At 44.0% G+C, this 21,141-nt stretch overlaps 1 protein-coding gene across 9 annotated transcripts in view; it reads right to left on the minus strand.

Moving 5' to 3' along the window:
- Nucleotides 1-557: 557 nt before the first annotated feature.
- Nucleotides 558-21,141, minus strand: part of Tdrd12 (tudor domain containing 12) — a 70,844-nt gene continuing 50,260 nt past the window's right edge. For 5 of the 9 annotated variants that reach the window (XM_030243001.1, NM_001368387.1, XM_030242999.1 and 2 more), the window contains 15 exons: nt 20,771-20,899; nt 20,037-20,154; nt 19,217-19,356; nt 18,822-19,042; nt 16,657-16,756; nt 14,634-14,821; nt 13,758-13,968; nt 11,671-11,763; nt 9,550-9,722; nt 4,809-4,918; nt 3,874-3,937; nt 3,670-3,783; nt 3,434-3,587; nt 3,283-3,349; nt 558-2,809 (listed from right to left, as the gene is read on the minus strand). In XM_030243001.1, the coding sequence (XP_030098861.1) occupies nt 2,715-2,809; nt 3,283-3,349; nt 3,434-3,587; nt 3,670-3,783; nt 3,874-3,937; nt 4,809-4,918; nt 9,550-9,722; nt 11,671-11,763; nt 13,758-13,968; nt 14,634-14,821; nt 16,657-16,756; nt 18,822-19,042; nt 19,217-19,356; nt 20,037-20,154; nt 20,771-20,899 (1,977 nt within the window). In that variant the 3' untranslated portion in view covers nt 558-2,714. Of the gene's footprint in view, nt 2,810-3,282; nt 3,350-3,433; nt 3,588-3,669; nt 3,784-3,869; nt 3,938-4,808; nt 4,919-9,549; nt 9,723-11,670; nt 11,764-13,757; nt 13,969-14,633; nt 14,822-15,393; nt 16,164-16,656; nt 16,757-18,821; nt 19,043-19,216; nt 19,357-20,036; nt 20,155-20,770; nt 20,900-21,141 lie in introns of those variants that run through there. The other 4 variants (XR_001778000.2, XM_030242998.1, XM_011250704.3 and 1 more) reach the window with 4 other exon arrangements.

Raw genomic sequence — 21,141 nt, forward strand, 5'->3', positions numbered from 1 at the left:
ACAAACAAACAAACAAAAAAACCCCAACAAAAAACAAAAAAAGCAAAAAGCTCAAAGCAAATAAAAAACCAAAAACCCAAGAAACAGAAACTCCTAAGTTACCGGGAAATGTTACCCATTACCCGATAGGATGGATGGCTAGGGAAGGCTGCAGAACAGCATGCCCATTGCAGAATTGCTAACTAATAAGTAGCAAGGCACAATGCCTAACTGAATGAAGGGGAGCTGGCGGTAGCTCAGGCTATAGCACCTACCTAGCACAGGCAAGGCTCTGTGTTTGTTACCACAGACAACAGAACAGGCAACCTCTAAACTCACCAAACCCACTCGGCAGATAAGCTGCTGCTCATGGTAGGTTTAAACTTGCTTTCCTCCTGCTTTTCCTTTGCACAGTGCCACCACTCCCATTTTTTACCCTGTGCTGTACATAGCTGGTCTGTGTCCAAGGCAACTCCACTGGGGCCAGCATCGCACTCATGCTAACTTGCTGCCTTTGCTGGCATTTTACTCTCTAGAAAGTGTGAATGTTCCTTTGCATTTGACACAGAACAAGAAACTGTGGCCAACATTACACTGGTGCTTTATTGATGATCCACTGCAAAGACAAGACGTTCGTATTATATGGGAGCAATTCTAGAGCACAAACTCCTCAAGCATTTCCATGTCACATTTCAGAAATCTACCTCAATCAGCACAGTTTAATATAATATAGGAAAACAATAGCTGATGTTTGCATAGCCAGTCTCCCATGTGCTACAAGATATTGCTCAGAGGTTTAAGTATTGGAAAATCTGACCACCTGAAAAAAATGGTGTAAACAGAGCTGTGTCCCATTTCCTTGGGTCTTCTGGGACAGCCTGCCACTTGCACTCAGTGTTCAGTGCCACCACAGCCCTTCACCAGCTGGGGGGACCTGCATTTGTACAAATGGACACTGGCCACGCCCAGCCTCCCAGCTGAATTGTTCCAGCAAGACACCATGCTTTCTGCTGTCTCAAGAGCCACTTTGTATTATGGCCACTCTGATACCAGCCAATCAACCTGAGAGTCATAACAGCAAAAAGGATGTCCTCCTGGTAGCTGCCCAAGCTGGGCAGTCTCTGACCACTGGCACAGGTTTAATCCTTCTCACAGTCACTGTGAAAGCCAGGTGTCCACCCCACAACACCCTGGACTATCTTGGGCTTCATGTGCTCAGATCTTATTTTACAGATAAGAAAACCAAGAACCAGTGTGGGCCCAGCCCTGCTCCTGGCACAGAGAGCCTGAACTCTGCAGTGGCTCACTCCTGGAGTAACAGAAGTCTTGACATCTGTGTTTCTTTTTATTTTTTTCTTCAGTTTTTTTGACACTGGTTCTTATGTAGCCCACGCTGGCCTGACACTTCTAGATCCTCCTGTCTCCACCTCTCAAAAGCTGGAATTATAGGCATGGGCACATCCTGGGATATCCATACTTTCTGATATGAAGAGGAGCAAGTGCTTGGGGTAGTCACTCAGCAGCGCTGACTCATCCAGGCCCCTTCTCACTTCTAGGGAAGCTGATGCAGAAATGCTAAGACACAGGGTTGTGAAGTTCCCAGAGGCTCACCCTCCCAATTATTTCAGTGGCATTTAAATGATAACTGCACACACCCCTTCCCCAAGCCAGGGTGTTACAGCTGCATTCAAAGTTGCCTTTAGTGTTCTCAGGACTCACCTCATCTGGGTGCTCTGAAGGTTAACAACAAGCACTATGTTAGCATTTCTGAAAGAAAGTTCTGCCCAGCGGCCTGTAAGTCATTTGGTCCCAGTGAGTCTATCTTGCCTTTGGGAAAAGAAGTCAATTTGCATCTCTTAGAAGCTATCAAAGCCAGGAAAAATTTAGGGGGTATTTGTGTGGCAGCAGTAGATGCATTTAGGTCCCATGGTGAAAGGGGCTGGCAAGAAGGGCTGGGTTTTTAAAAGTGTAAGATGGAAACTTCAGTTTCTGTGTGTGAGACAAGTTTTGAGCAGTGTCACACTCAGGTCTACATGGCAAATGAGTAAACTAACTCCTTATACGAACAATCTACTACCTAATGTCAGGCAGGGCTGCTCGCCCTCCGTCACCCTCCGTTTCTACATGGAGTAGTCAGGATGAGCGGAGAGTCACTGAGAGCACACACTGCACGAGTGTGGCTTACGTTGGACCTTTGCTTGAAGAGACATTTTTGGAAACAGAACCTCCCTATAAAGGCCAGACTGCCCTCAAACTTGCAATCCTCCTGCCTCAATCTCTTGAATGTTGGAATTTAAAATGTCTCTAACTTTCGGGGCAATGGTGGCGTGCGCCTTTAATCCTAGCATCTGGGAGGCAGAGGCAGGTGGATTTCTGAGTTCGAGGCCAGCATGGTCTACAGAATGAGTTCCAGGACAGCAGGGCTACACAAAGAAACCTTGTCTCGAAAAAAAAAAAAAAAAAAAGAAAAACAAAACAAAAAAACCAAACCAAAAAAATGTCTCTAACTTTCTGTGTCCCTGATTGCAGACCCTTCCTGGACTTTGCTTTGACAATCTCATCATAACCTATCACCTGGCATGTCTACCCACTTTAAGTCAATTAAGAATCTCTCATTGTCATCTATGGCAGTGCCACACAATGACAGTGACAAGTCACTCTCCAGGTGAAGGAGTTAGCCATGACTTATGTGTCCAGTTCTGTCTTCTCACCATGGCGTTGGTTCACTCACGGTCTCATTCACTCTCACTCCCATCAGTAGTGTCTGAAGAGGAACCGCTGCTCTCAGCCAACGCTGCCACTTTGCAGGACAGGTTTTTAGAATTTACAACTAGAAGAGTTGGTATATTGAAAATAGTTTAGTACAGGTAATTACCCACACCCACTATTTTGATTAGTGTAGCAAATGTCCCATGGGCCTAGCTCTGGTTTTCTTGCAAATTATTTAAGCAAGCAATGAGCAGATAAGCATCTGCTCTTAAACAAATAGTTCTAAGGAAGAATACCATCAAGGGTTTAGAAGGCGTAGTATGGAACTGATGGTGTAGCTCAGTGGTATAGTGCTTTCCTATATACATGAAGCTAGGGGTTCCATCACTCAAAACAGTTGAAGAAGAGCGTTCATTACTAAAGATCATTACATACTCATACGAGAACATTTAGCACCAAGATCAACCCTGGTTTCTAGGAACATTCATTAATCATTATTTCCACAAAGGTAGAATCCCCAAGAACAGCTTGTATCCACCCAATCTCCCTGCCCCACCCCAACCCCACCCGGGAAGCAGGGCCTGCCCATCTCACCCTTGGAGAAAGGGCTGTCCTCCTCACACTCCTCCCAGTGGTCAAAGTCAAAAGCCACATTAGGATTCTGTGCAACACAAGAGTGGACACAGGTGTGTAAGTGCAAGGTGCTCACGATCAGCAGCAGCCAGCCTCAGGCACACCAACTCACCCTCTGCTTGAGGAGGCCACACCAGCACTCCTGTTTCTCTTTTGCAAGTGTTATTAGAGGTTCATCATCCTTAATTATGCATTTGCAGTCATCTTTCCTTATGTCACCTTGCAGTTCCAGATCAGCCAAGTAAAACTTGTCTCCTACCCAGGCACTAGATTTTCAATAAAAATAAAGTCAGCCATGTAGAATGTATGTGGTTTTAATTTTACTTTATCAGATACACACAGACCTACCTGAAGATGACTCTATCTGTAAAGAATTTACACTTATAGTCTTTGACATTCCTTATTTTTATCTTTAAGATGACCACATCATCTTTTTGGAACCACTTTATTTGTGGGTGAAAGCTGGAAGGGAAGAAAAGGGCTTTGTACTTGGAGCATGCAGCTGCAGGCTGGGGGAGAGCTGCCCAGCGGCAGAAGCACATACCTACCTACCTTCTTCCATGTGGCTGTGGAGCGCTGCTAATGGTCTCGCTGCCAATGTCTTCAGATAAAACTCCTGCGCAAAATCAATGTTAAAATTTCCAGATTATTTATATACAACATACACACACACATTTTTGGTACCCAAGGCAAAGCAACTTTTACACGCAGGATTATGTTAAGAGTATAAATTTCTGCTGGATGTGGTGGTACACCCACAGATATGTAGAGAGACTCTGTCTCAAAAAAACAAACACAAAGAAAATAAATTTCATTAAAACTCAGGCATCTAGTAGTAAATATTAGAAGAAACTAAAATGCACATCATTTAGGAAACTGACACAATAATCTAAACTAGAATAAACTTTCAAAGAACAGAATTTAGCAGATAAGTGCAGGTGCTCTTGCAGAGGGGCCATGCTGCACTGCTGGTGGACAGGCGTCCAGGCCTGCTGTGCCCTTAGGCTTCCCGAACAGGCCAGCACTCAGACAGAACAACTGCTGAGCAAACATTCTCTAGGACAACAGAATTTAGACTCTATCTAAAAACTTAAAACATAAAACAAAGCTCTAGATTTGATTCACAACAATGCAAAAAGAATATACATATAAATAACATAAAAATTAAACCACACCACTGTCTGCAATGCTACAGACTGGAGGGAGCTGCAGTGTACGTGACATGCTTCCAACTCAGCAAAACTGGCAGTGATAGGAACAAGAAGAAAAAGGTGGGTCACTGGGGAGGTTCTGCCAACTTCTGGCCAGTAGATGTAAGTGCGGACGTGGACGGTCCCTTCACTGGTTAACACTCCCCACAGAGACAGCCACACTGTTCAGTGCTGTCCATGTGGGCTGTTCTATGCTCAGTACCTCAGTAGAAGAGAAGCCTAAATATGGGAAAGTCACAACTTGAGGCTAAGCTTCTTTTAAATACAGGCACTAACCAGGCTTTTGGTTATCTGAGTCCTCCTGGGAACCAGCTCCTCTTTCTGTACCTCCATCTCCTTGCTGAGTGCCCTGCAAACACACGGTGTCTTCTACTGTTGTAGGTATCCTGAACAGAAGAGGCAGAGGTTAAATGGATTTGAGGAGACTCTGGCAAAAGAGGGTACAGACATTAAACAACTCAGGTGCATCCTGGAGTCAGACCTACCTGGAGTCTGTGTGGGCTACAGACAATGGGAGTGCAGGCTAGTCAGCTTTGCTCTTGTGTGCTCTTGCGGCAACCAAGCACCCGGGTAGGAGTGGGGTGGGAGTGGGGTGGGTGGACACCAGATCAGAGAAAGATGCTCTCTCGCTTGCTCAGCTGGCCTTTCCTTCAAGTTCCTTGAACTGGGAAGGGGAGCATGCGCAGCTTCTCCACTCACACAGAAGAGCACAGGTGCAGAGCTAGTTTCTCCTCCTCCCCACCTGGCTCCTCCAATGTCTTTCCCAGAATCTGTTATTACTAGTTTGGGTCAACTTCTAGAAATATTGTTTTCATAAAATGTAAGTATCAATGGGGTAGGGGCAGGGAGGTGGCTCTCCAGCTCTGAGGTCAGTGAGGGTAAGATGTGGCTTCAAAAAAAAATTCCATTCACATCTTTATGCACAGAAATCCACTAAATCCAATACAGTTCCCTTTCATTTTTGCCTATTACTAATTTAGAGATTACCTCATTCAGGTGACCATCTTTAAAAAATTTTACACACACACACATACACACACACACACACACACACACACACACACACACACAGACACACTGCAGCCAAGAGCAGTGGTACACACCTTTAATCCCAACTCTTGGAAGGTAGAGGCAAGCAGATCTCTTGAGTTCAAGGACAGCCTAGTCTACACAGCAAGTTCTAGGACAGCCAGGACTATGTATAGACCTTGTCTCAAAAAAAAAAAAAAAAAAAAAGTAAAAATATTTATCACTAATCTTTTGGCTCTTTAAGTAGATAATCAGTTGTTTCAGTTAGGGTTTCTGTTGCTGTGACAGGACACTTCTACCAAGAGCAACCTTGAGAGTAAAGGGTTTATTTCAGTTTATAGTTCCACATCACAGTCCATCAGTGAAGGGGAGAGAGCAGGGCAGGAACTCAAGACAGGGCAGGAACATGGAAGCAAGAGCCAATGCAGAGGCCATGGAGCAATGCTGCTTGCTGGCTTGCTTCTTGTGGATTTTCAGCTGCTTGTTTTATACAACTCAGGACCACCAGCCCAGGAGTGGGAGTATCCATAGAGAGCTGGGTCCTCCCTCCCCCATCAATCACTAAGAAAATGCCCTACAGGCTTGCCTACAGCCCATTTTATGGAAGTATTTTCTTAATCCAGGTTCCCTCTTCACAGATCTGTCTAGATTTGTGTTAAATTGACAAAAACAACCAGCACAGAAGTCATGTTGTTCAAAATAAAAAACAAAAAGGCTGATACCAGGGAACGCTTCCTTGCAACCCCACTGCCCAGTTCCTGTGCTCATGGACGACAACGCAGTTCACTGTGCACAGGCTTTTAGAGAGAACGTAAGCTTACACCTGCATGGCAGATGCAGACATCTGTAAAGAGAGCAAAGGCTTACTTTGTCTCTGGAGGCTCCTGATCTGTTTATATGAACCTAGCCTACAACCCTGGAACTGGCAGAGGGCCTCCATCACTGCCTCCACCAAAGCACTGCCCTCCCTCCCATACTGGATACAAGCATGCCTACCGAGCCCAGTCTGCCCCTTCCTCCTTACATGCCTTATCTCCAACCTCACTCCAACAGGCCAGGGGCCCTTCTTGCTTCTTCCTCAGTACAGATTGTCCTTCAGTGACCTTAAAACGTGCCATGTCCTAGAGCAAACTCTGGACCTTTGAGCTGGCACCACCCAAACATCTCTTCGTACCCACAGCATCAACACTCTCTGTCATTGCATCTTAGAACCCCAATCCCTGTTAGCCCCTCAATCCTGTGACCTCACATCAGGCAGAACCCAGAATGTCCTCCTCACCTATCCCAGGGGCCACCCCCGCCTGCCTGCCAATCTCTCTGAGCATCATCTCATCTCCTCATTTCTACATGCTGCTTTCGGTTCTTAATACTTTTTTTTGTTTGTTTTTTCGAGACAGGATTTCTCTGTATAGCCCTGGCTGGCCTCAAACTCAGAAATCCGTCTAGCTCTGCCTCCTGAGTGCTGGGATTAAAGGCGTGCGCCACCACCACCTGGCTCTGAATACTTTTGACATGCCCACAGCCTAATTACACAGGCAGAGATACCAAACCTGCCTACTCTTGCTAATGGGCCACACTTGCCTGGCTCCTGATTTCTTCTCAAAGGCTCTCTTCTCATAGCCCTAAAGTTCCACCACCACTCTCTATCAGAATCTCCCTAAACTTGAAACTCTAAGTGCTATGTAATAGGAGTCTCTTTCCAGACCACTACATCCTATACCTCAAAGGTTCTACATCTGTCTCTGCCCTGACCTTCCTCTGACTACAAGCAAGTTAAGATTCGCTCTGCTCAATTCCAAGGCTGTAGTGTGAAGAGGACTTGCACAACTCTGCCCAGAGTTAAGAAATAAATCCCACCAATAATAGCATCTTCATTGTTAAAGAATACCTTATAGTAATAGGAACAATTCTTGTTTCTTTGAAGTATGAGGAAAACCACTAGTATCCTAATTCCATAAGTTGCTTCAACAAAAACTAAAGTCATTTCATATTACAAACTATTTTATCTTTGCCAGAATCTATGGCCACCTTCCTCTTCATCTGTAATTTAACAACCTTCCAAGGTCACCACAGTGAACCCATAGGCCAACTAGGTCCTCACACCATGGCCTAGGCTCCAGGAACTCAGCAAATTATTCCAAGAATTGATGAAGGAGATTATATGATGTTGAAAAAGCTGTACAGCATAGGACACAATCACTAGAGTGAATAGAAAGCCTACAGCAATGGAGAAAGGTTGTTGCCAGCTACACATCAGACAGGATGTATAAAGCATTGCAAAATTTAAACACAAAACTACAAAATTATCCACTCAATAAATGAATTGATAAACCGAATAGACAATCCTCAAAAGAAGAAATACGAATGGCCAATAAATACTTGGACTAAGTGTTTATCCTTGGAGGTCAGGTAAATGTAAATTACAGCTGCTTTAGGCTCCATGTCACCCTGTCAGAATGACTATTAGTTAAAAAAAAAAAAAAAAAAAAAAAAAAAGACCTCAAATTCTGGGGAGGATGTAGTTCCCATGGTTGGCATCTAAAATGTGCAGCCACTATGGAAATCAGTTCAGAGGTGCTCAGAACTGAACTTAGGTCCTCTGTAATACAGGCAAAAAAGGGAGGGAGGAGGGCAGATGTGGGATGTGGGATTGGCAGAGAGGTAACCGGAAGTGGGATATCATTTGAGATGTAAACGAATGGAATGATTAGTAATAATAATAATAATAAAAAATAAAATAAATCCTAGACATGATACTAAAGAAAAAAAAAAAAAAAGAACAGTAGGCGCTCTTAACTGCTGAGCCCTCTCCAGCCAGCGCCCCCTGCCTCCATAGCTTTCACTTGCACACTCGTGCTGGCAAATAACATGAAGCAGAGTAAGCAATAACTTCGCAGTTATGAATAGGAAAGTAGATCTAATAGCATAGAGGGTAGATATCTGCCCAGCTCTAGTGCTGTTCAAGGCTTATTGTAAAAATAAAGGTTCCGGTGTGGCTAACGGGAGACTGGGACTAAGAATTCCTACAGCAGACTGCATGGGAAACACCTTTACACGCTTCTGCAAAATGTGATTTGCCGCCATTTTCAGGGATCCCAGAATGGATTTGACCAAAGGCCATCATCCTAGCCAGTATTTAATTAAAGTTTACTTCAAATTTATAGTAGTGTTTTTTTTTATTCTCCAACAGTGGGATTAACACTTCTCAGAGTGACTTCACTATATATGGTTGTTTTTAAGATTGCTCAATTTCTAACCCTAAGAGCTGCCCCTGGGGTCATGAGAGCAGGAGAGCTGGCCCTGCTCCTTGCCAGCTCTGGCTCTCTAGAGCATGGGCTCCACACCTTGCCCGGGCAGCAGTGGAGCTGGCCCCAGGGTCCCCAGAGAGGGGAAAGATGGCCCTGCCCTTCCACAGCTGCAGCCCTGGGTAAGCTGGCTGCAGCGGTGCTGGAGAGCTCACCCTGGAGGTGTGGCTGTGGGTCTGTGGAAGCCTCCTTCCCAGCGGCACACAAGATGAGCCTGAGGACATGTTCAGAGGGACACTGAGAGTGCATCCTTAGATCAGCAGCTCCACACACAGTACACACCAATCCTATGCTCAGTGTGTGATAATGTAGCCAGGAATCGGGCAGAAAAGCGCACGTGTTTTCCACTCAAATGAGTGCACAGCCAGGGAGCCCCATCTGTGTTCTTCCCCTGGTGTCCTCAGTGTACTGTACTTTGAGTATACCCGAGTGTACTATCAAACTGCACACTGTGTTGTCTGCAAATAAGATGTCAACAAAGTCCTTTCTGTAGAAGAAACAATGAAAACAGTGTGCCCGAGACTTGCTTTTATCACTCCAGCAACACTAGAGGGGTAAGCTGTGTGTAGGACAACAAGGCGCCCTGAACCCTGAAAGCTCTTAAAGCTGAGGGTTAGAACATGGAGACTCCTTAAACTTAACCCTGTGTTATGTTTTCCAAAGGGAGACAGAAATGCACTTACGAGGTCTGGCACGGAAGGTCCTCAAAGGCTGGCAGTTTAGCTTCTTTGTATAGTTTCTTCAGTTGTTCTAGGTGTTCTGAATTATCAATACCCATTCCCATGGATAAAATTTCAGCTCGAACATTATAATCAATGATAGAAGTTTTTAGATTTGAAAGTTTTGTAACATGTACCTTCAACCAAAGGGGGGGAAAGCAATATTTGTTAAGTGTCACATTCTGAATCTTGACTGGGTCACTAGTACTCTCACAGCCTTTTGTCCTCCTCCTAGATGCACTCGGATATATGTCTCAGTGTGCAAGGCTTCCTGCAGCAGCCCGGTATCCTATCACTGAGGCGATGGTAGAATCCTGTCAGACTTACCCCATACTGACTGCAGGGTTCTGTGTTATGGGCAGACCTGTGGTATGATACCTTAGTGGACAGCAATCTAGGAGGCTGTAACCAGATACAAACCTTTTGTGCTTGCTTCCTTCTTCCTTTCCTTTGGCCTCCTTGACAAGGCTCGGATTCCTCATGTGCCTTGAAAGGACTCATCATAACAAGGCTGAGTCCTGAGTTTTACACCATTTTATCTACTTGTCTTTCTTCTAGCCAAAGCATTTCAAGTTACACAATTTAAGGAAGACTTGCTATGAAACCCCACAACAGTGAGATTCCTGTGTAGAGAGGTGTGGCTAGAGGTCAGGTGCTCCCTTCTGTGGAAGGACAGGTTTGGGGACAGGACAGGCTGGCTTGCTGAGCACACAGTCCAACTGAGAGGTGCACAGAAGAGTCTACCCTCACTCAGTGAGGGGGAGGAGGTTGCTCTGGGAAGACAAGCTGAAGTGCTGCTCCCCTTTGGTATGTCAGTAGACACCGGCAGTCACTTTACAGCTGTGGAAACATGTTTGCAAGACGGTTTTCTTTTTTTTTTCTTCCTTAGAAACATTCATTTTTATGTGTATAGATGCTTTGCTTACATGTATAGCTGTGCATCATATATGTGCCTAGTACCCACAGAGGCCAGAAGAGAGCATGAGATAGTTGTGAGCTATCATATGGGTGCTGGAAGTACAACCCTCCAGAAGAAAATCAGTGCTCTTAACCACTGAGCCATCCTCTAGCCCCTCTTTTTTGCTTCTTATTCTGATTGTACTAAAAAACAAACAAACAAACCATAAAGCCATTGCTTAATAAAGTTTTTTTCTAAAAAGAACTATAATCCTAATTATGACACTACTTTAGACTCCTAAACCTCTCTACTTACCTGCTCTAGTAATTGACATTTTTCTTTCCTAAAATGACTTTTTCTGTAATTCATAAATCTTGTATTTAACTCCCCTTTAATGTGTTAAAGCTTTCCCAACCATATGAAATTTATTTTCAACAGATAGGAATTGAATTTCTTTAAATATTTTAAGTAATCAAAACAAGTGAGGTTTGTCTGATGCAGCAGAATTGTGAAGAATTCATGAGGTGCAGACAGAAAGGGGCTGTATGACAGCAAAGACATACAGGCCTCTGAGCCACATGTCACTGGGTCACACTTTCTCTTCCACGCTGGCACCACAGGGTCTTTTTTTTTCCACATGTGGAACTCCAGGATATAGTATGGCCTTCGCACATAGTGGGGGCTCAACAAATGCATGGTGAAGCAATGGGGCAGAAGCGGTTGACACAGGGACAGCTCTGAGTGCCAAGGACCAGACTCCTCATTAGTGATGGCCCTGTACGCCCCAGGGCTTTAGGAACTAGGAAAGGCAAGCATTCGGGCTAGACTCTGACCTGTGACTTCTTAAGTAAGTTGGGCAGCAGGCTCAGAAACCTATGTAATGATCTGTGATTTATAATCCAAATGGTAAATGAAGAACCACTGTAAATATTAGAGACTGCCACAAGCAGTAAGGAAAGGTTCATGAACTTAAGTTACGGTTCAGGTGTGCATTACACACAATGCCCACATGCACTGTCACCATGAAAAAAGTCTCACCACACAAAAACAAAACCCATACCAAATCCATGACCCAAATAACATGAAAAACATCTCCCCTATCACAAAACCTCAAGTAAACCGCCATTAGAATCCTTTGCATCATTTCTGTAGCTATCCAAGCAGATTTCTTTCAAAGAAACACTTACCATTGGATCAATCCAAAGGGTATTTCCCAAAGCCAGTACTACTTTAGCATCATGCATTTTTCCAACAATTTTATGATGAATGTATCTAGTAACCTGAAAAAAAAAGATCCCTTTGTTATTCAACTGAAGCTTTAGGCAAGCTTCTTACCCTGCACATGCCGTATGGTACATAGTTCATTGAACATAATGCCTCTGCTTCCCATACAGCTCTCTGAGTCAGTCTCCTTTCTCATCAAAAGTGAAGCAGAGTTTAACAGAGCAGGTGTGCAAAGGTTCAGGAACTTGCCCAAGACCGCATGTGAGTTCTGACAACAGGAGGAGGCCTGGGCCTTTGGACCTGTAATGCTGTTTCCCACTACAGATAGTGGACCCATCTCCTCTGTCAACCTTCAGCACATTACCACTTTCCTCTCAGGAAGGGCCACAACAGACAACTGACTGAGTTATTTCTCATGCTATTTTAATCCCTGTAAAGCAGGACAGGAGAGAGAGTTGGCCCTTGTCATGAGATGGTTTCAATGCACCTGGGACAGTGAGTGGATTGAGAACAACTCACAGGAGAGCTTGTCCCATGTAAGCTTGTCTAGTTTTATATCAGTTTGACACAAGCTAAGTTATTTGAAAGGAGATTGAGAAAATGCTTCCATTAAGATCTGGCCATAAGGACATTTTATAAAATTAGAATTGGTGGATTAGGATTGATGAGGGAGGCTCAGCCCAATGTGGGTGGAGCCATCCCTGGGCTGATGGTCCTGGGTTCTATAAGAAAACAGCCTGACTAATCCAGGGAAAGCAAGCTAGTAAGTAGAACAGCTCCATGGCCTCTGCATCAGCTCCTGCCTCCAGGCTCCTGCCCTGCTTCCTTCAGTGATGGACTATAGTATGGAAGTTCAGCCAGATAAACCCTTTCCTCCAGAACTTGCTTTTGGTCATGGTGTTCCATCACAGCAATTGTAACCCTCACTAAGACCTCCCATTTCTACAGAAGGCTCTCGTCAGTGAGATGTGCTCAGCCATCTTTACAGACCAACGGTTTCACAAAGGACAAGGACTATGACCTTCCTGATGTGCAGCATGGCACCTAACATACAATGGACACTCAGTGAATTCTTATTAGAACAGAGGAGGACGATTTCCAGGTGGAAAAGGCTGTCCATTAAACTTATGATTGCAATAGGTTGCATTTAAATCGATACTGACTCACTGCCTAGGTAGTGTTTAGCCTTCTTTAAAACACAGCTGGTTTTTAATTTACGTCATAAAGTTGGATCTCATCTCCCATTAACCAGCTTCCATAAATTTAACCTTCTAGAATCAGGTGCATTATCATTACAGAACTCATTGTTTTGGCAATAAACAGAACTGTCTATCAGCCCCAAACCTATCTTAGACTGCCATGTGACTGAGTGAAATGGTCTTCAATGTTACATTGCATCAACAGGCATTTTTGCTGTTGGTACCCTAACTGGTTGATGACATTCTTGGGATCCCCTGTATCTTTATGACCTGTTCTGGCACGGTCTCCCCTCTCCCCTCACCCCAGCCGTCTCTCTCTCCTTCTCTCTCTCTCTTTCTCTCTCTCTCTTTCTCTCTCTCTGTCTCTCTCTCAATCCTGACAGAATCATTTGGCCACCCCAGGGAAAGTCCATAACTTGTGCCCCTATTTTGCACAGGTTCTCACATTGTCTTCTTTTTCAAACTGACTCCATTCTAAGACAGAACATGAATGGCTCAGGCTACATTGCCAGGAGTCCTGATGCTTTTCCTGTGGTGCGAGAGCTCAGTTACAGTGGTGCACAGTGACATTAGGGACCGCAGGAAATCATGCTTTAGTGACCTAAAGTTGTCAGGCAAAGGCTTGAATTTAAGACTCAAGTAGTTATAGTCCCAGTTCCTCGTGAAGCTGCCCCAGAGGACTGTTTGAATCTAGGAGTTCAAGACTATCCTGGGCAACACAGTGAGACCTCATATTAAAACAAACCCCCCCCCCCTACATATAGAAACTCAAACTAAGTAGCAATTCTTTTTATGTTCTGGGTTAAATGCACTGCCGAAGTCAATAAAACGTAAGAAGCTAAGTAACCCACCTTTGGGTTCCATTCAATTTCACTGTCAGCTGGCTTAACCCTACAAACAATGAACTCCACAGCCTGAGGGGGCAGAGTGTGGAATTTCTCAGGGAGCAGCAGCAGCTGGTCTCTTGTGATGAGCTTGGTCCTGCCTTCATCTATGAGTTTCACCAGGATACTCCCCAAACCCCAGGTGTCTTCCTTCTGGCTCACCTCCAACACCTGAACCCTAAAGAACAGCAGGGACATCAGGGAATCCAAAAAGGAAGCCTCCTTATTCTGTTACACTGAAGTTTTGCTCTACAGCACAGGAGTCTTTAACTGGCAGACTGTCTAAAGCACACACAACCACAGAACAGGCAGCACTTCTGAAAAGAACAAACCCTGTGTCTGATACTGTAACAAAAGTTAACACAGGAGAGACTCTGGGTCCTAAGAGGAGAGGTGCAGGCCATGTGCAAATCACATGGTAGGCGCAAATCAGCACGTGTGTGTGTGGGGGGTGCAGGACACTAACTGTGCCATCCACTGAGCTGGCCTTAGACAACTTACTCAACCCAGCCATGGCTCCGCTTGCTTTTCTGTAACGTGAAAGCAGTGCCTCTTCTCTAGGAATCTGGGAGAAATGCAATGAGTTGCAAGGAGTGTGCATGCTACACAGTGATGGACCAATGACTATTTGGACTATTATGGCCACTGTACTGTGTGCTCAGGAGCTAGCATGGTGTCCTGTGCACATCTGTAGTGGAAGTTCTGAGTGCTGTGTACAAGCACCACTGTCCTGGGGCTCAAAGTTCACGCACTCCATAACAGACACTGGTGAGAACAAGCATCCAACACTACTTAAATTACTCACGTCTCACAACTGTAGAGAAGAGATTACAGATCATTTACCTCTGGAAAAGTGTTTTTTCTTCTAATCCATACAACCCCAAATTCTCCACCTTTTCAGCAGATGTTTTATTACTGGACTCCTTAAAATATTCATTCATTTCTGCATTAAGAGTTTCATAAAGATCCACATGTTTATCAATTATACGACCAAAGTAATTGGTTGCATTTGAAATGTAAAAAGGTATTACCTGAAATAAATACAATGAACACATGTAGAAGACAATGAAATAAAACCCACACGAGTGACAGCTACAGAAATCAGTCAGCACAACAGGACCCCATGGTATGCACGAAAGACAGAAGAATAAGCAGGAAGCAGGCCAGACACTGGACCAACACAAGAGAACCACCACACACACAAATTAAAAACTTTGTTTTAGTGATGTTCACCTTTTTTTTTTTCGAGACAGGGTTTCTCTGTGTAGCCCTGGCTGTCCTGAAACTCACTTTGTAGACCGAGCTGGCCTCAAACTCAGAAATCTGCCTGCCTCTGCCTCCCAAGTGCTGGGATTAAAGGTGTGCGCCACCATGCCCGGCTGTGATGTTCACTTTTAGTTTAGTCCTTTGTTCACTTTTTAATTGAAATTATTATACATCTATTTAAAAACTGCTTGTGTATTTTAAAGTTTTTGTACAGGTAAATATGTTGGACATATTACCCGACACATCCCAATTTCCCACCCACCCTTTTCCTGCCTTCCTCCCTCCTGTTTATCCTCTAGACAATTCCACTGCTACTTTTCTTTAATGTGTACACCCATGATTTTATATAAAAGCAATAGGGGGAATATATGATATTTCCCTTTCTGAGAACGGCTTAATTCACTTAGAATGACTATCTCCCAGAACATCCATTTTTCTGTAAAACTCAGAACTTTATTCTTCTTTATGGCTAACAAACATTCCATAACTAAGATGTTGATAACAATTCTCCCACTCCAGCCTGCATGAAACCTCCTGCTACTACGGAAGCCGGCCACCAAGGGAGTTCCAGGTTAACCAGAGTTATGTAGTAAGACCTATCCAATGGAGCAGTAATTGAAAGATTATTATCTTATACAAAGAATAAACTGCCGGGCGTAGTGGCGCACGCCTTTAATCCCAGCACTTGGGAGGCAGAGGCAGGTGGATTTCTGAGTTCGAGGCCAGCCTGGTCTACAATGTAGCAGGTAGTACTTCTGTATACAACAAATGTTCTAGGAGGGGCAGCTTTAGACGAATGGGTGGGCCTTCCACACAGTGACAAGCACTTTTTACTTTTAATAGGGAAACAGAGAGAAGAGGAGAAGCCTACTTAAAGAAAGCAACAGTGACCTAAAGAAGCAGACTAAGGGAGATGCAATTCCAAACCAAGCCATGTCAAGCCGGAGGGTTCCTGGGGTTAGCAGGCAGCAGGGGCAGGGAGACGACACAGACAAGGACAGACTGTCCTGCATGGACTGAAGGCTTGCCTGTGCTGGGATCAACTGTGGGCCCAGAGCTCTCGTGTGAGTCACCAACTGCAGTGCTCTGTTACAGCAACCCCAGGATCTAACACGATAGACAGACAGTGGTTAATTCTTTCTGATGCTTTAAAAACAGTTTGTTTTCTCTAAGAGCATGGCCCCTGGCAAACCCTACATGTTCCAGTGAAGGCCACACTTCCAAAAACATGTGGGCAGCACAAACTGGACTCCTCAGCTTCGTGTTGCAAGGAGGACAGCAAATCAGGTGGGTAAGAGGTGGGAGGGGGTGGGGGATTGGGATAAATATGATCAAAACATGCAATAAAACTCTCAATAAAACTAATATAATAAGCCAGGCGTTGTGGTGCACGCCTTTAATCCCAGTACTGGGAAGGCAGAGGCAGGTGGATTTCTGAGTTCGAGCCAGACTAGTCTACAAAGTGAGTTCCAGGACAGCCAGGGCTATACAGAGAAACCCTGTCTCAGAAAATAATAAAAATAATAAATTAAAACAAAAAGTTTTCATGAAAATGACTTAACACTGCTAACTAGTAGGCAAAAATACTAGCAGAACTTACCCTAATGTGTCCAAACACTGGTAGTGTTTTATTGGATAATTTCCTTGGGATGTCCATTTCTGGATTAATGTGGTGCCGGTCAGGACAGATCCTTTTGTCTCTGGGGAAACAAAAGGACTAGATTTTAAAACAAGAAGAAAATACGTTAACATGAAGTGTTAATGTAGTGGGTTGGTCTGGTGCCGCTTATATGTAGAATAATGTTTTAGCATATATTCTAATACTAAAGAAATACTGGCTTCTCAAGATGTGACTGCTGCCAACAAGCAGATTCTCACATAAACTAAGTGATGCTATGTGAACCTTCTCCTCAATTTAATTGGTCAATAAAAGGCTAGAGCTGTGATTGGGCAGTGGAGGGAGAAAGAAGGGACTGGAGGATAGAGTGAGGTTGTTGCAGGTGTGGGAAGGAGGAGAAGGAGGAGAAGAAGAAGGAAGAGGAGGAGAAGGAAGAGGAGGAGGAGGAGGAAAAGGAAGGAAGGAAGGAAGGAAGGAAGGAAGGAAGGAAGGAAGGAAGGAAGGAAGGGAGGGAGGGAAAGAAAGAAAAGAGAAGAAGGAAGGAAGGAAGAAAGAAGTAAGACAGAGGCGGCCGGCCACCCTGAGAGGAGATAAACCATGAGCACGTGGCCAGGAGAAACAGCATGTGACAAGGGACATAAGTTGGAAGAGTTCCAAACCTGCCCAATCTAGGCTTATGGCTTATAAATAAAAATACCTGGATTGTATGTCTTTTATATGGGCTAGCTAGGATTATAAATTTATCCCATATGTTAAGACATCTCCAGGAAACTGACCTGCAGCTACACACATGCTTTATTGTAAACATGTAAATGCTAAGCAGCTAGTGTGAAGAGGGCACTAACAGTGCAAATGTAAGAGCTCCTCCACTCTTTCATCAACCCTGGATGAACTCAAAGAACACAGCTCTTTATTATTTCTTGAGACATTTTTATTTTTTAAATTTAGTGGGTTTTTTTTATGTGTATGGACATTTTGCCTGCATATATGTCTATGAACACATGCATGCCTACTGCCCTAAAAGGTCAGAAGAGAGCACTGGGTCCTCTGAAACTGAAGCAACAGATAACTGTGAGCTGTCACTGGGGTGCTAAGAATCCAACACGGGTCCTCTGGAAGAGCAGCCAGTGCTCTTAACTGCTGGGCCATCTCTCCAGCCCCACACATCACAATAATCTACAACAAAGACCAATTAACCTCTAAGATACAAGCCTCTCTTTCACTATGTTACACAAAAGACTGCACACATATTCCCTAAAAAGACATACAAGAGAAAGTTCAGAGCAGCACGCCCCACCTGCAAACTGCCACAGGCCCATTAACTAAAAGTAGAAACATGGCGGGCGTGGTGGTGCACGCCTTTAATCCTCGGGAGGCAGAGGCAGGTGGATTTCTGAGTTCGAGGCCAGCCTGGTCTACAAAGTGAATTCCAGGACAGCCAGGGCTACACAGAGAAACACTGTCTCAAAAAAACAAACAAAAAGTAGAAACACACATGGCAATACAGTCACAGAACACAAAATAAAAATAGAAACTAAAATAAACCTTTTCTTCTCTAAGTTTCTTTTGATCAGAATATTTTATAATACCAACAGAAAAGCAAACTAACACAATCAATACTCACTAGTAAATTAGTGTAAAAAGAAAATAGGGTGCACACACAGCACTGTAACATTCAGTTATGGAGGAAAATGAGGCCATCCCATTTGTAGCAAATGGAAGAAATAAGTAAAACAAACCAGTCACAGAAAAACAAGTACTACATGTCCTCTCCCACGTGGAAACTTCAAAACCAAGCACATCAGAAAGCAGACCTGTGATTGCTACAAACTGGAAAGGGTATGTGGAGGTTAGGAGAGTAAGGCTAGACTTGGCCAGTGCATTGTATGAACATGTATGGAAACATTACTGTGAATTCCATTGATATGTATAATATGTGCCACTTAAAAAACCCAAAGCTTGCCAATGCTAACAGCTATAGGTAGGTGGTCACTTCTGGAAGACCACGTGGGAACCTCTGGGCGATCCTTTTACATTGAGTGAGTTGACACAGGGAGATAGGTGTATGGTAGTTACATCAAGGAGCAAGTTCATTACCTATGAATTTCAATGCATGACACTACTCAACTTAAAAAGCATTGACTTACTTGCAAAAGCCAAAAGCTTTAAGATATGGACAAAGAGGTCTTCTGGCCTTCTTATCTTCTTTGGCTTCCAGGACCCCTGCTGTAAACTCATACAGCTCTGATGGAATTTTGGCATCTGCTCGCTCCAAGTATCTCAGGATACCAACAGCATGGCTTGCATTCCTCTCCGTCAGCAGCAAGACAGATTTAGTTTTCTTATCTCCCTGCTCTGCAGGTGAACCCTTAAAATTGGGGGTGAATAAAAGAGGCAGATCATCCATACCAATCTGATCTCACTCAATAAAGCTTTGTAGGGTCTAAATTTGCTAGTAGGTATGTACACACACACACACACACACACACACACACACACACGCACAGAGTGCAGCAAGAAATGTAATAAAAAACGATCAAACCTGTTCAGTTAAACTCTGAAAATGATCAGACATGCAATACAGGCGTCCACCCAATACTTTTGGTGAGGAAGGAAAGCTGAAGTGGACGACGCACGTGGCATCGGTGATGGCCAGGAGTGGTATGCAGTCGTCTGTTAAGGCTGGAGAGAAGCTTCCGTAAGGCCCCATATGGACGTTTCTGCATGGACTCTGATAGGCAGGTGAAGGGCCCACACTGTACCATGTTTCTGTACCACATCTTGCTTCCTTATTTGAGGTGAGGACTGAAGTCAGGCCTCATACCTGCTATGCAAAAGCTCGACCACTAATCTACACACAGTCTGCATCACACTTTTAATGTGCAAAGTACTGTCTTTCTCCCCCTCCCAACCCCTGCAAAATGCTATAGCATACTGATAAAATTCCAGAGGACAGTAGTCTCTCTTTTAGCTTGAAAAATTCCTTCCTCTAGCATAAATCAGGCTATTCATAGAGTTTTCCCTTGCTCTGTACATCTTGACCTTTATATTTCTGTTATTAACCTTAATATCATTACAGATGTGTACATGAATGAATGGATAGATGGACAAACAGACAGATATAGCAGACCAACATAGGCTTTCTACATAGGTGAACCCAAACTGCAACTCCAGCAAGAACTCTGCTTGCTAAGCTGAGAGACCTGGGGTACCTAAATTCACCTTTTAAGAAGGAAATTAATTTTCATTTTAGATTGAATTCTGAAACCTTAAAAATTATGAGCTGTCTGAATATGAGAACTATAAAGGAAGGAATGATCCCAGCTGCCCAGCCTTGTCTAAATAGAAACTAAAGTACTTACTTAACACAATGTGGGAGCCAGGACTTAACTTCTTCTTCCACTGCTCCAAAATACTTTTTAAATTAAAAGCCATTTCTTTATGCATTTTCAAGCAAAATATTGAATTGCTTTCTACTACCTAAAGATGAAACCAAAGTCATCAGCTCACCACCACGCCCGTGTAAGCCCAGCCAATGGGTCTACTGCTAACTACTAGTGTCAAGTCTGGACTCACAGCACGAGTATAAACCATCCCCAAGGCTCTACAGTTTCCATCTAAAGATCTGCTTTAAGTGAAACACTATTGCCAAGCTACTTCTCTTTTAGATAACACGAGTGTCTATGCACGTGTGCACGTGTGTGTATCTACATCAGATATGTGTGCTACCTTAATGAGGCCCTTTAAGCTGTATGCTGTAGCTTATTACGATGGAAGGAAAGACATGGTGCTTTGTATTTGGCTTTGTTTCTATATTTTAGCATGGCTATTTATAGAATTAGATCCAATAGGATAAATCTCACAACAATGTGTTTGGCTCTCCTTCCTACGATGTAGATGATCTTCCTGGCTTTCTCACGAGTACTGATGCTCACGTGTTTTCACCAACCAAAGCTTGCACACTTCATCTGACATGGCCACACAGCACTGCTCCTCCTCCAGAGCCTGTGCTACACTATGAGACTGCATCTCCCTCCCGCTCTCTGCTCTGGCTCCCACCAATGGTGGAGATGTCCCAGTGTGAGGGCAGGCTTACCTTACACACAGTCTCTGTCTCTGCTACAGAACAGGTAAAGATCAAGGTCTTCTGGGCCTGACTTGGAACAAAGTCAAGAACTTGGAGTAAAGTAGAGGTCTTCTCACACTCCAGGCACAGATGCACTACCTGCCAACGGACACAGGGACAGGTGGTTTCTGAGGTGTCACAGCATTGGAGCTGCACTTTTCCTAGAAAGATTAGACTTGTAATAGGAAAAAATGCAAAGGGAATGAGTATAATGAAACTCATGTTTACAAATTTGAGGATGAAACCATAGTGGATCATCTAACATATTGCTCTTTTGAATAATATGCACGAGACTGTGGGTATGGACATGTGTGTACTTATTGATATACACCATCCCTTCC

Source organism: Mus musculus, chromosome 7, assembly GCF_000001635.26.
Source record: "Mus musculus strain C57BL/6J chromosome 7, GRCm38.p6 C57BL/6J".
In the NCBI taxonomy this organism is placed as follows: Eukaryota; Metazoa; Chordata; class Mammalia; order Rodentia; family Muridae; genus Mus; species Mus musculus.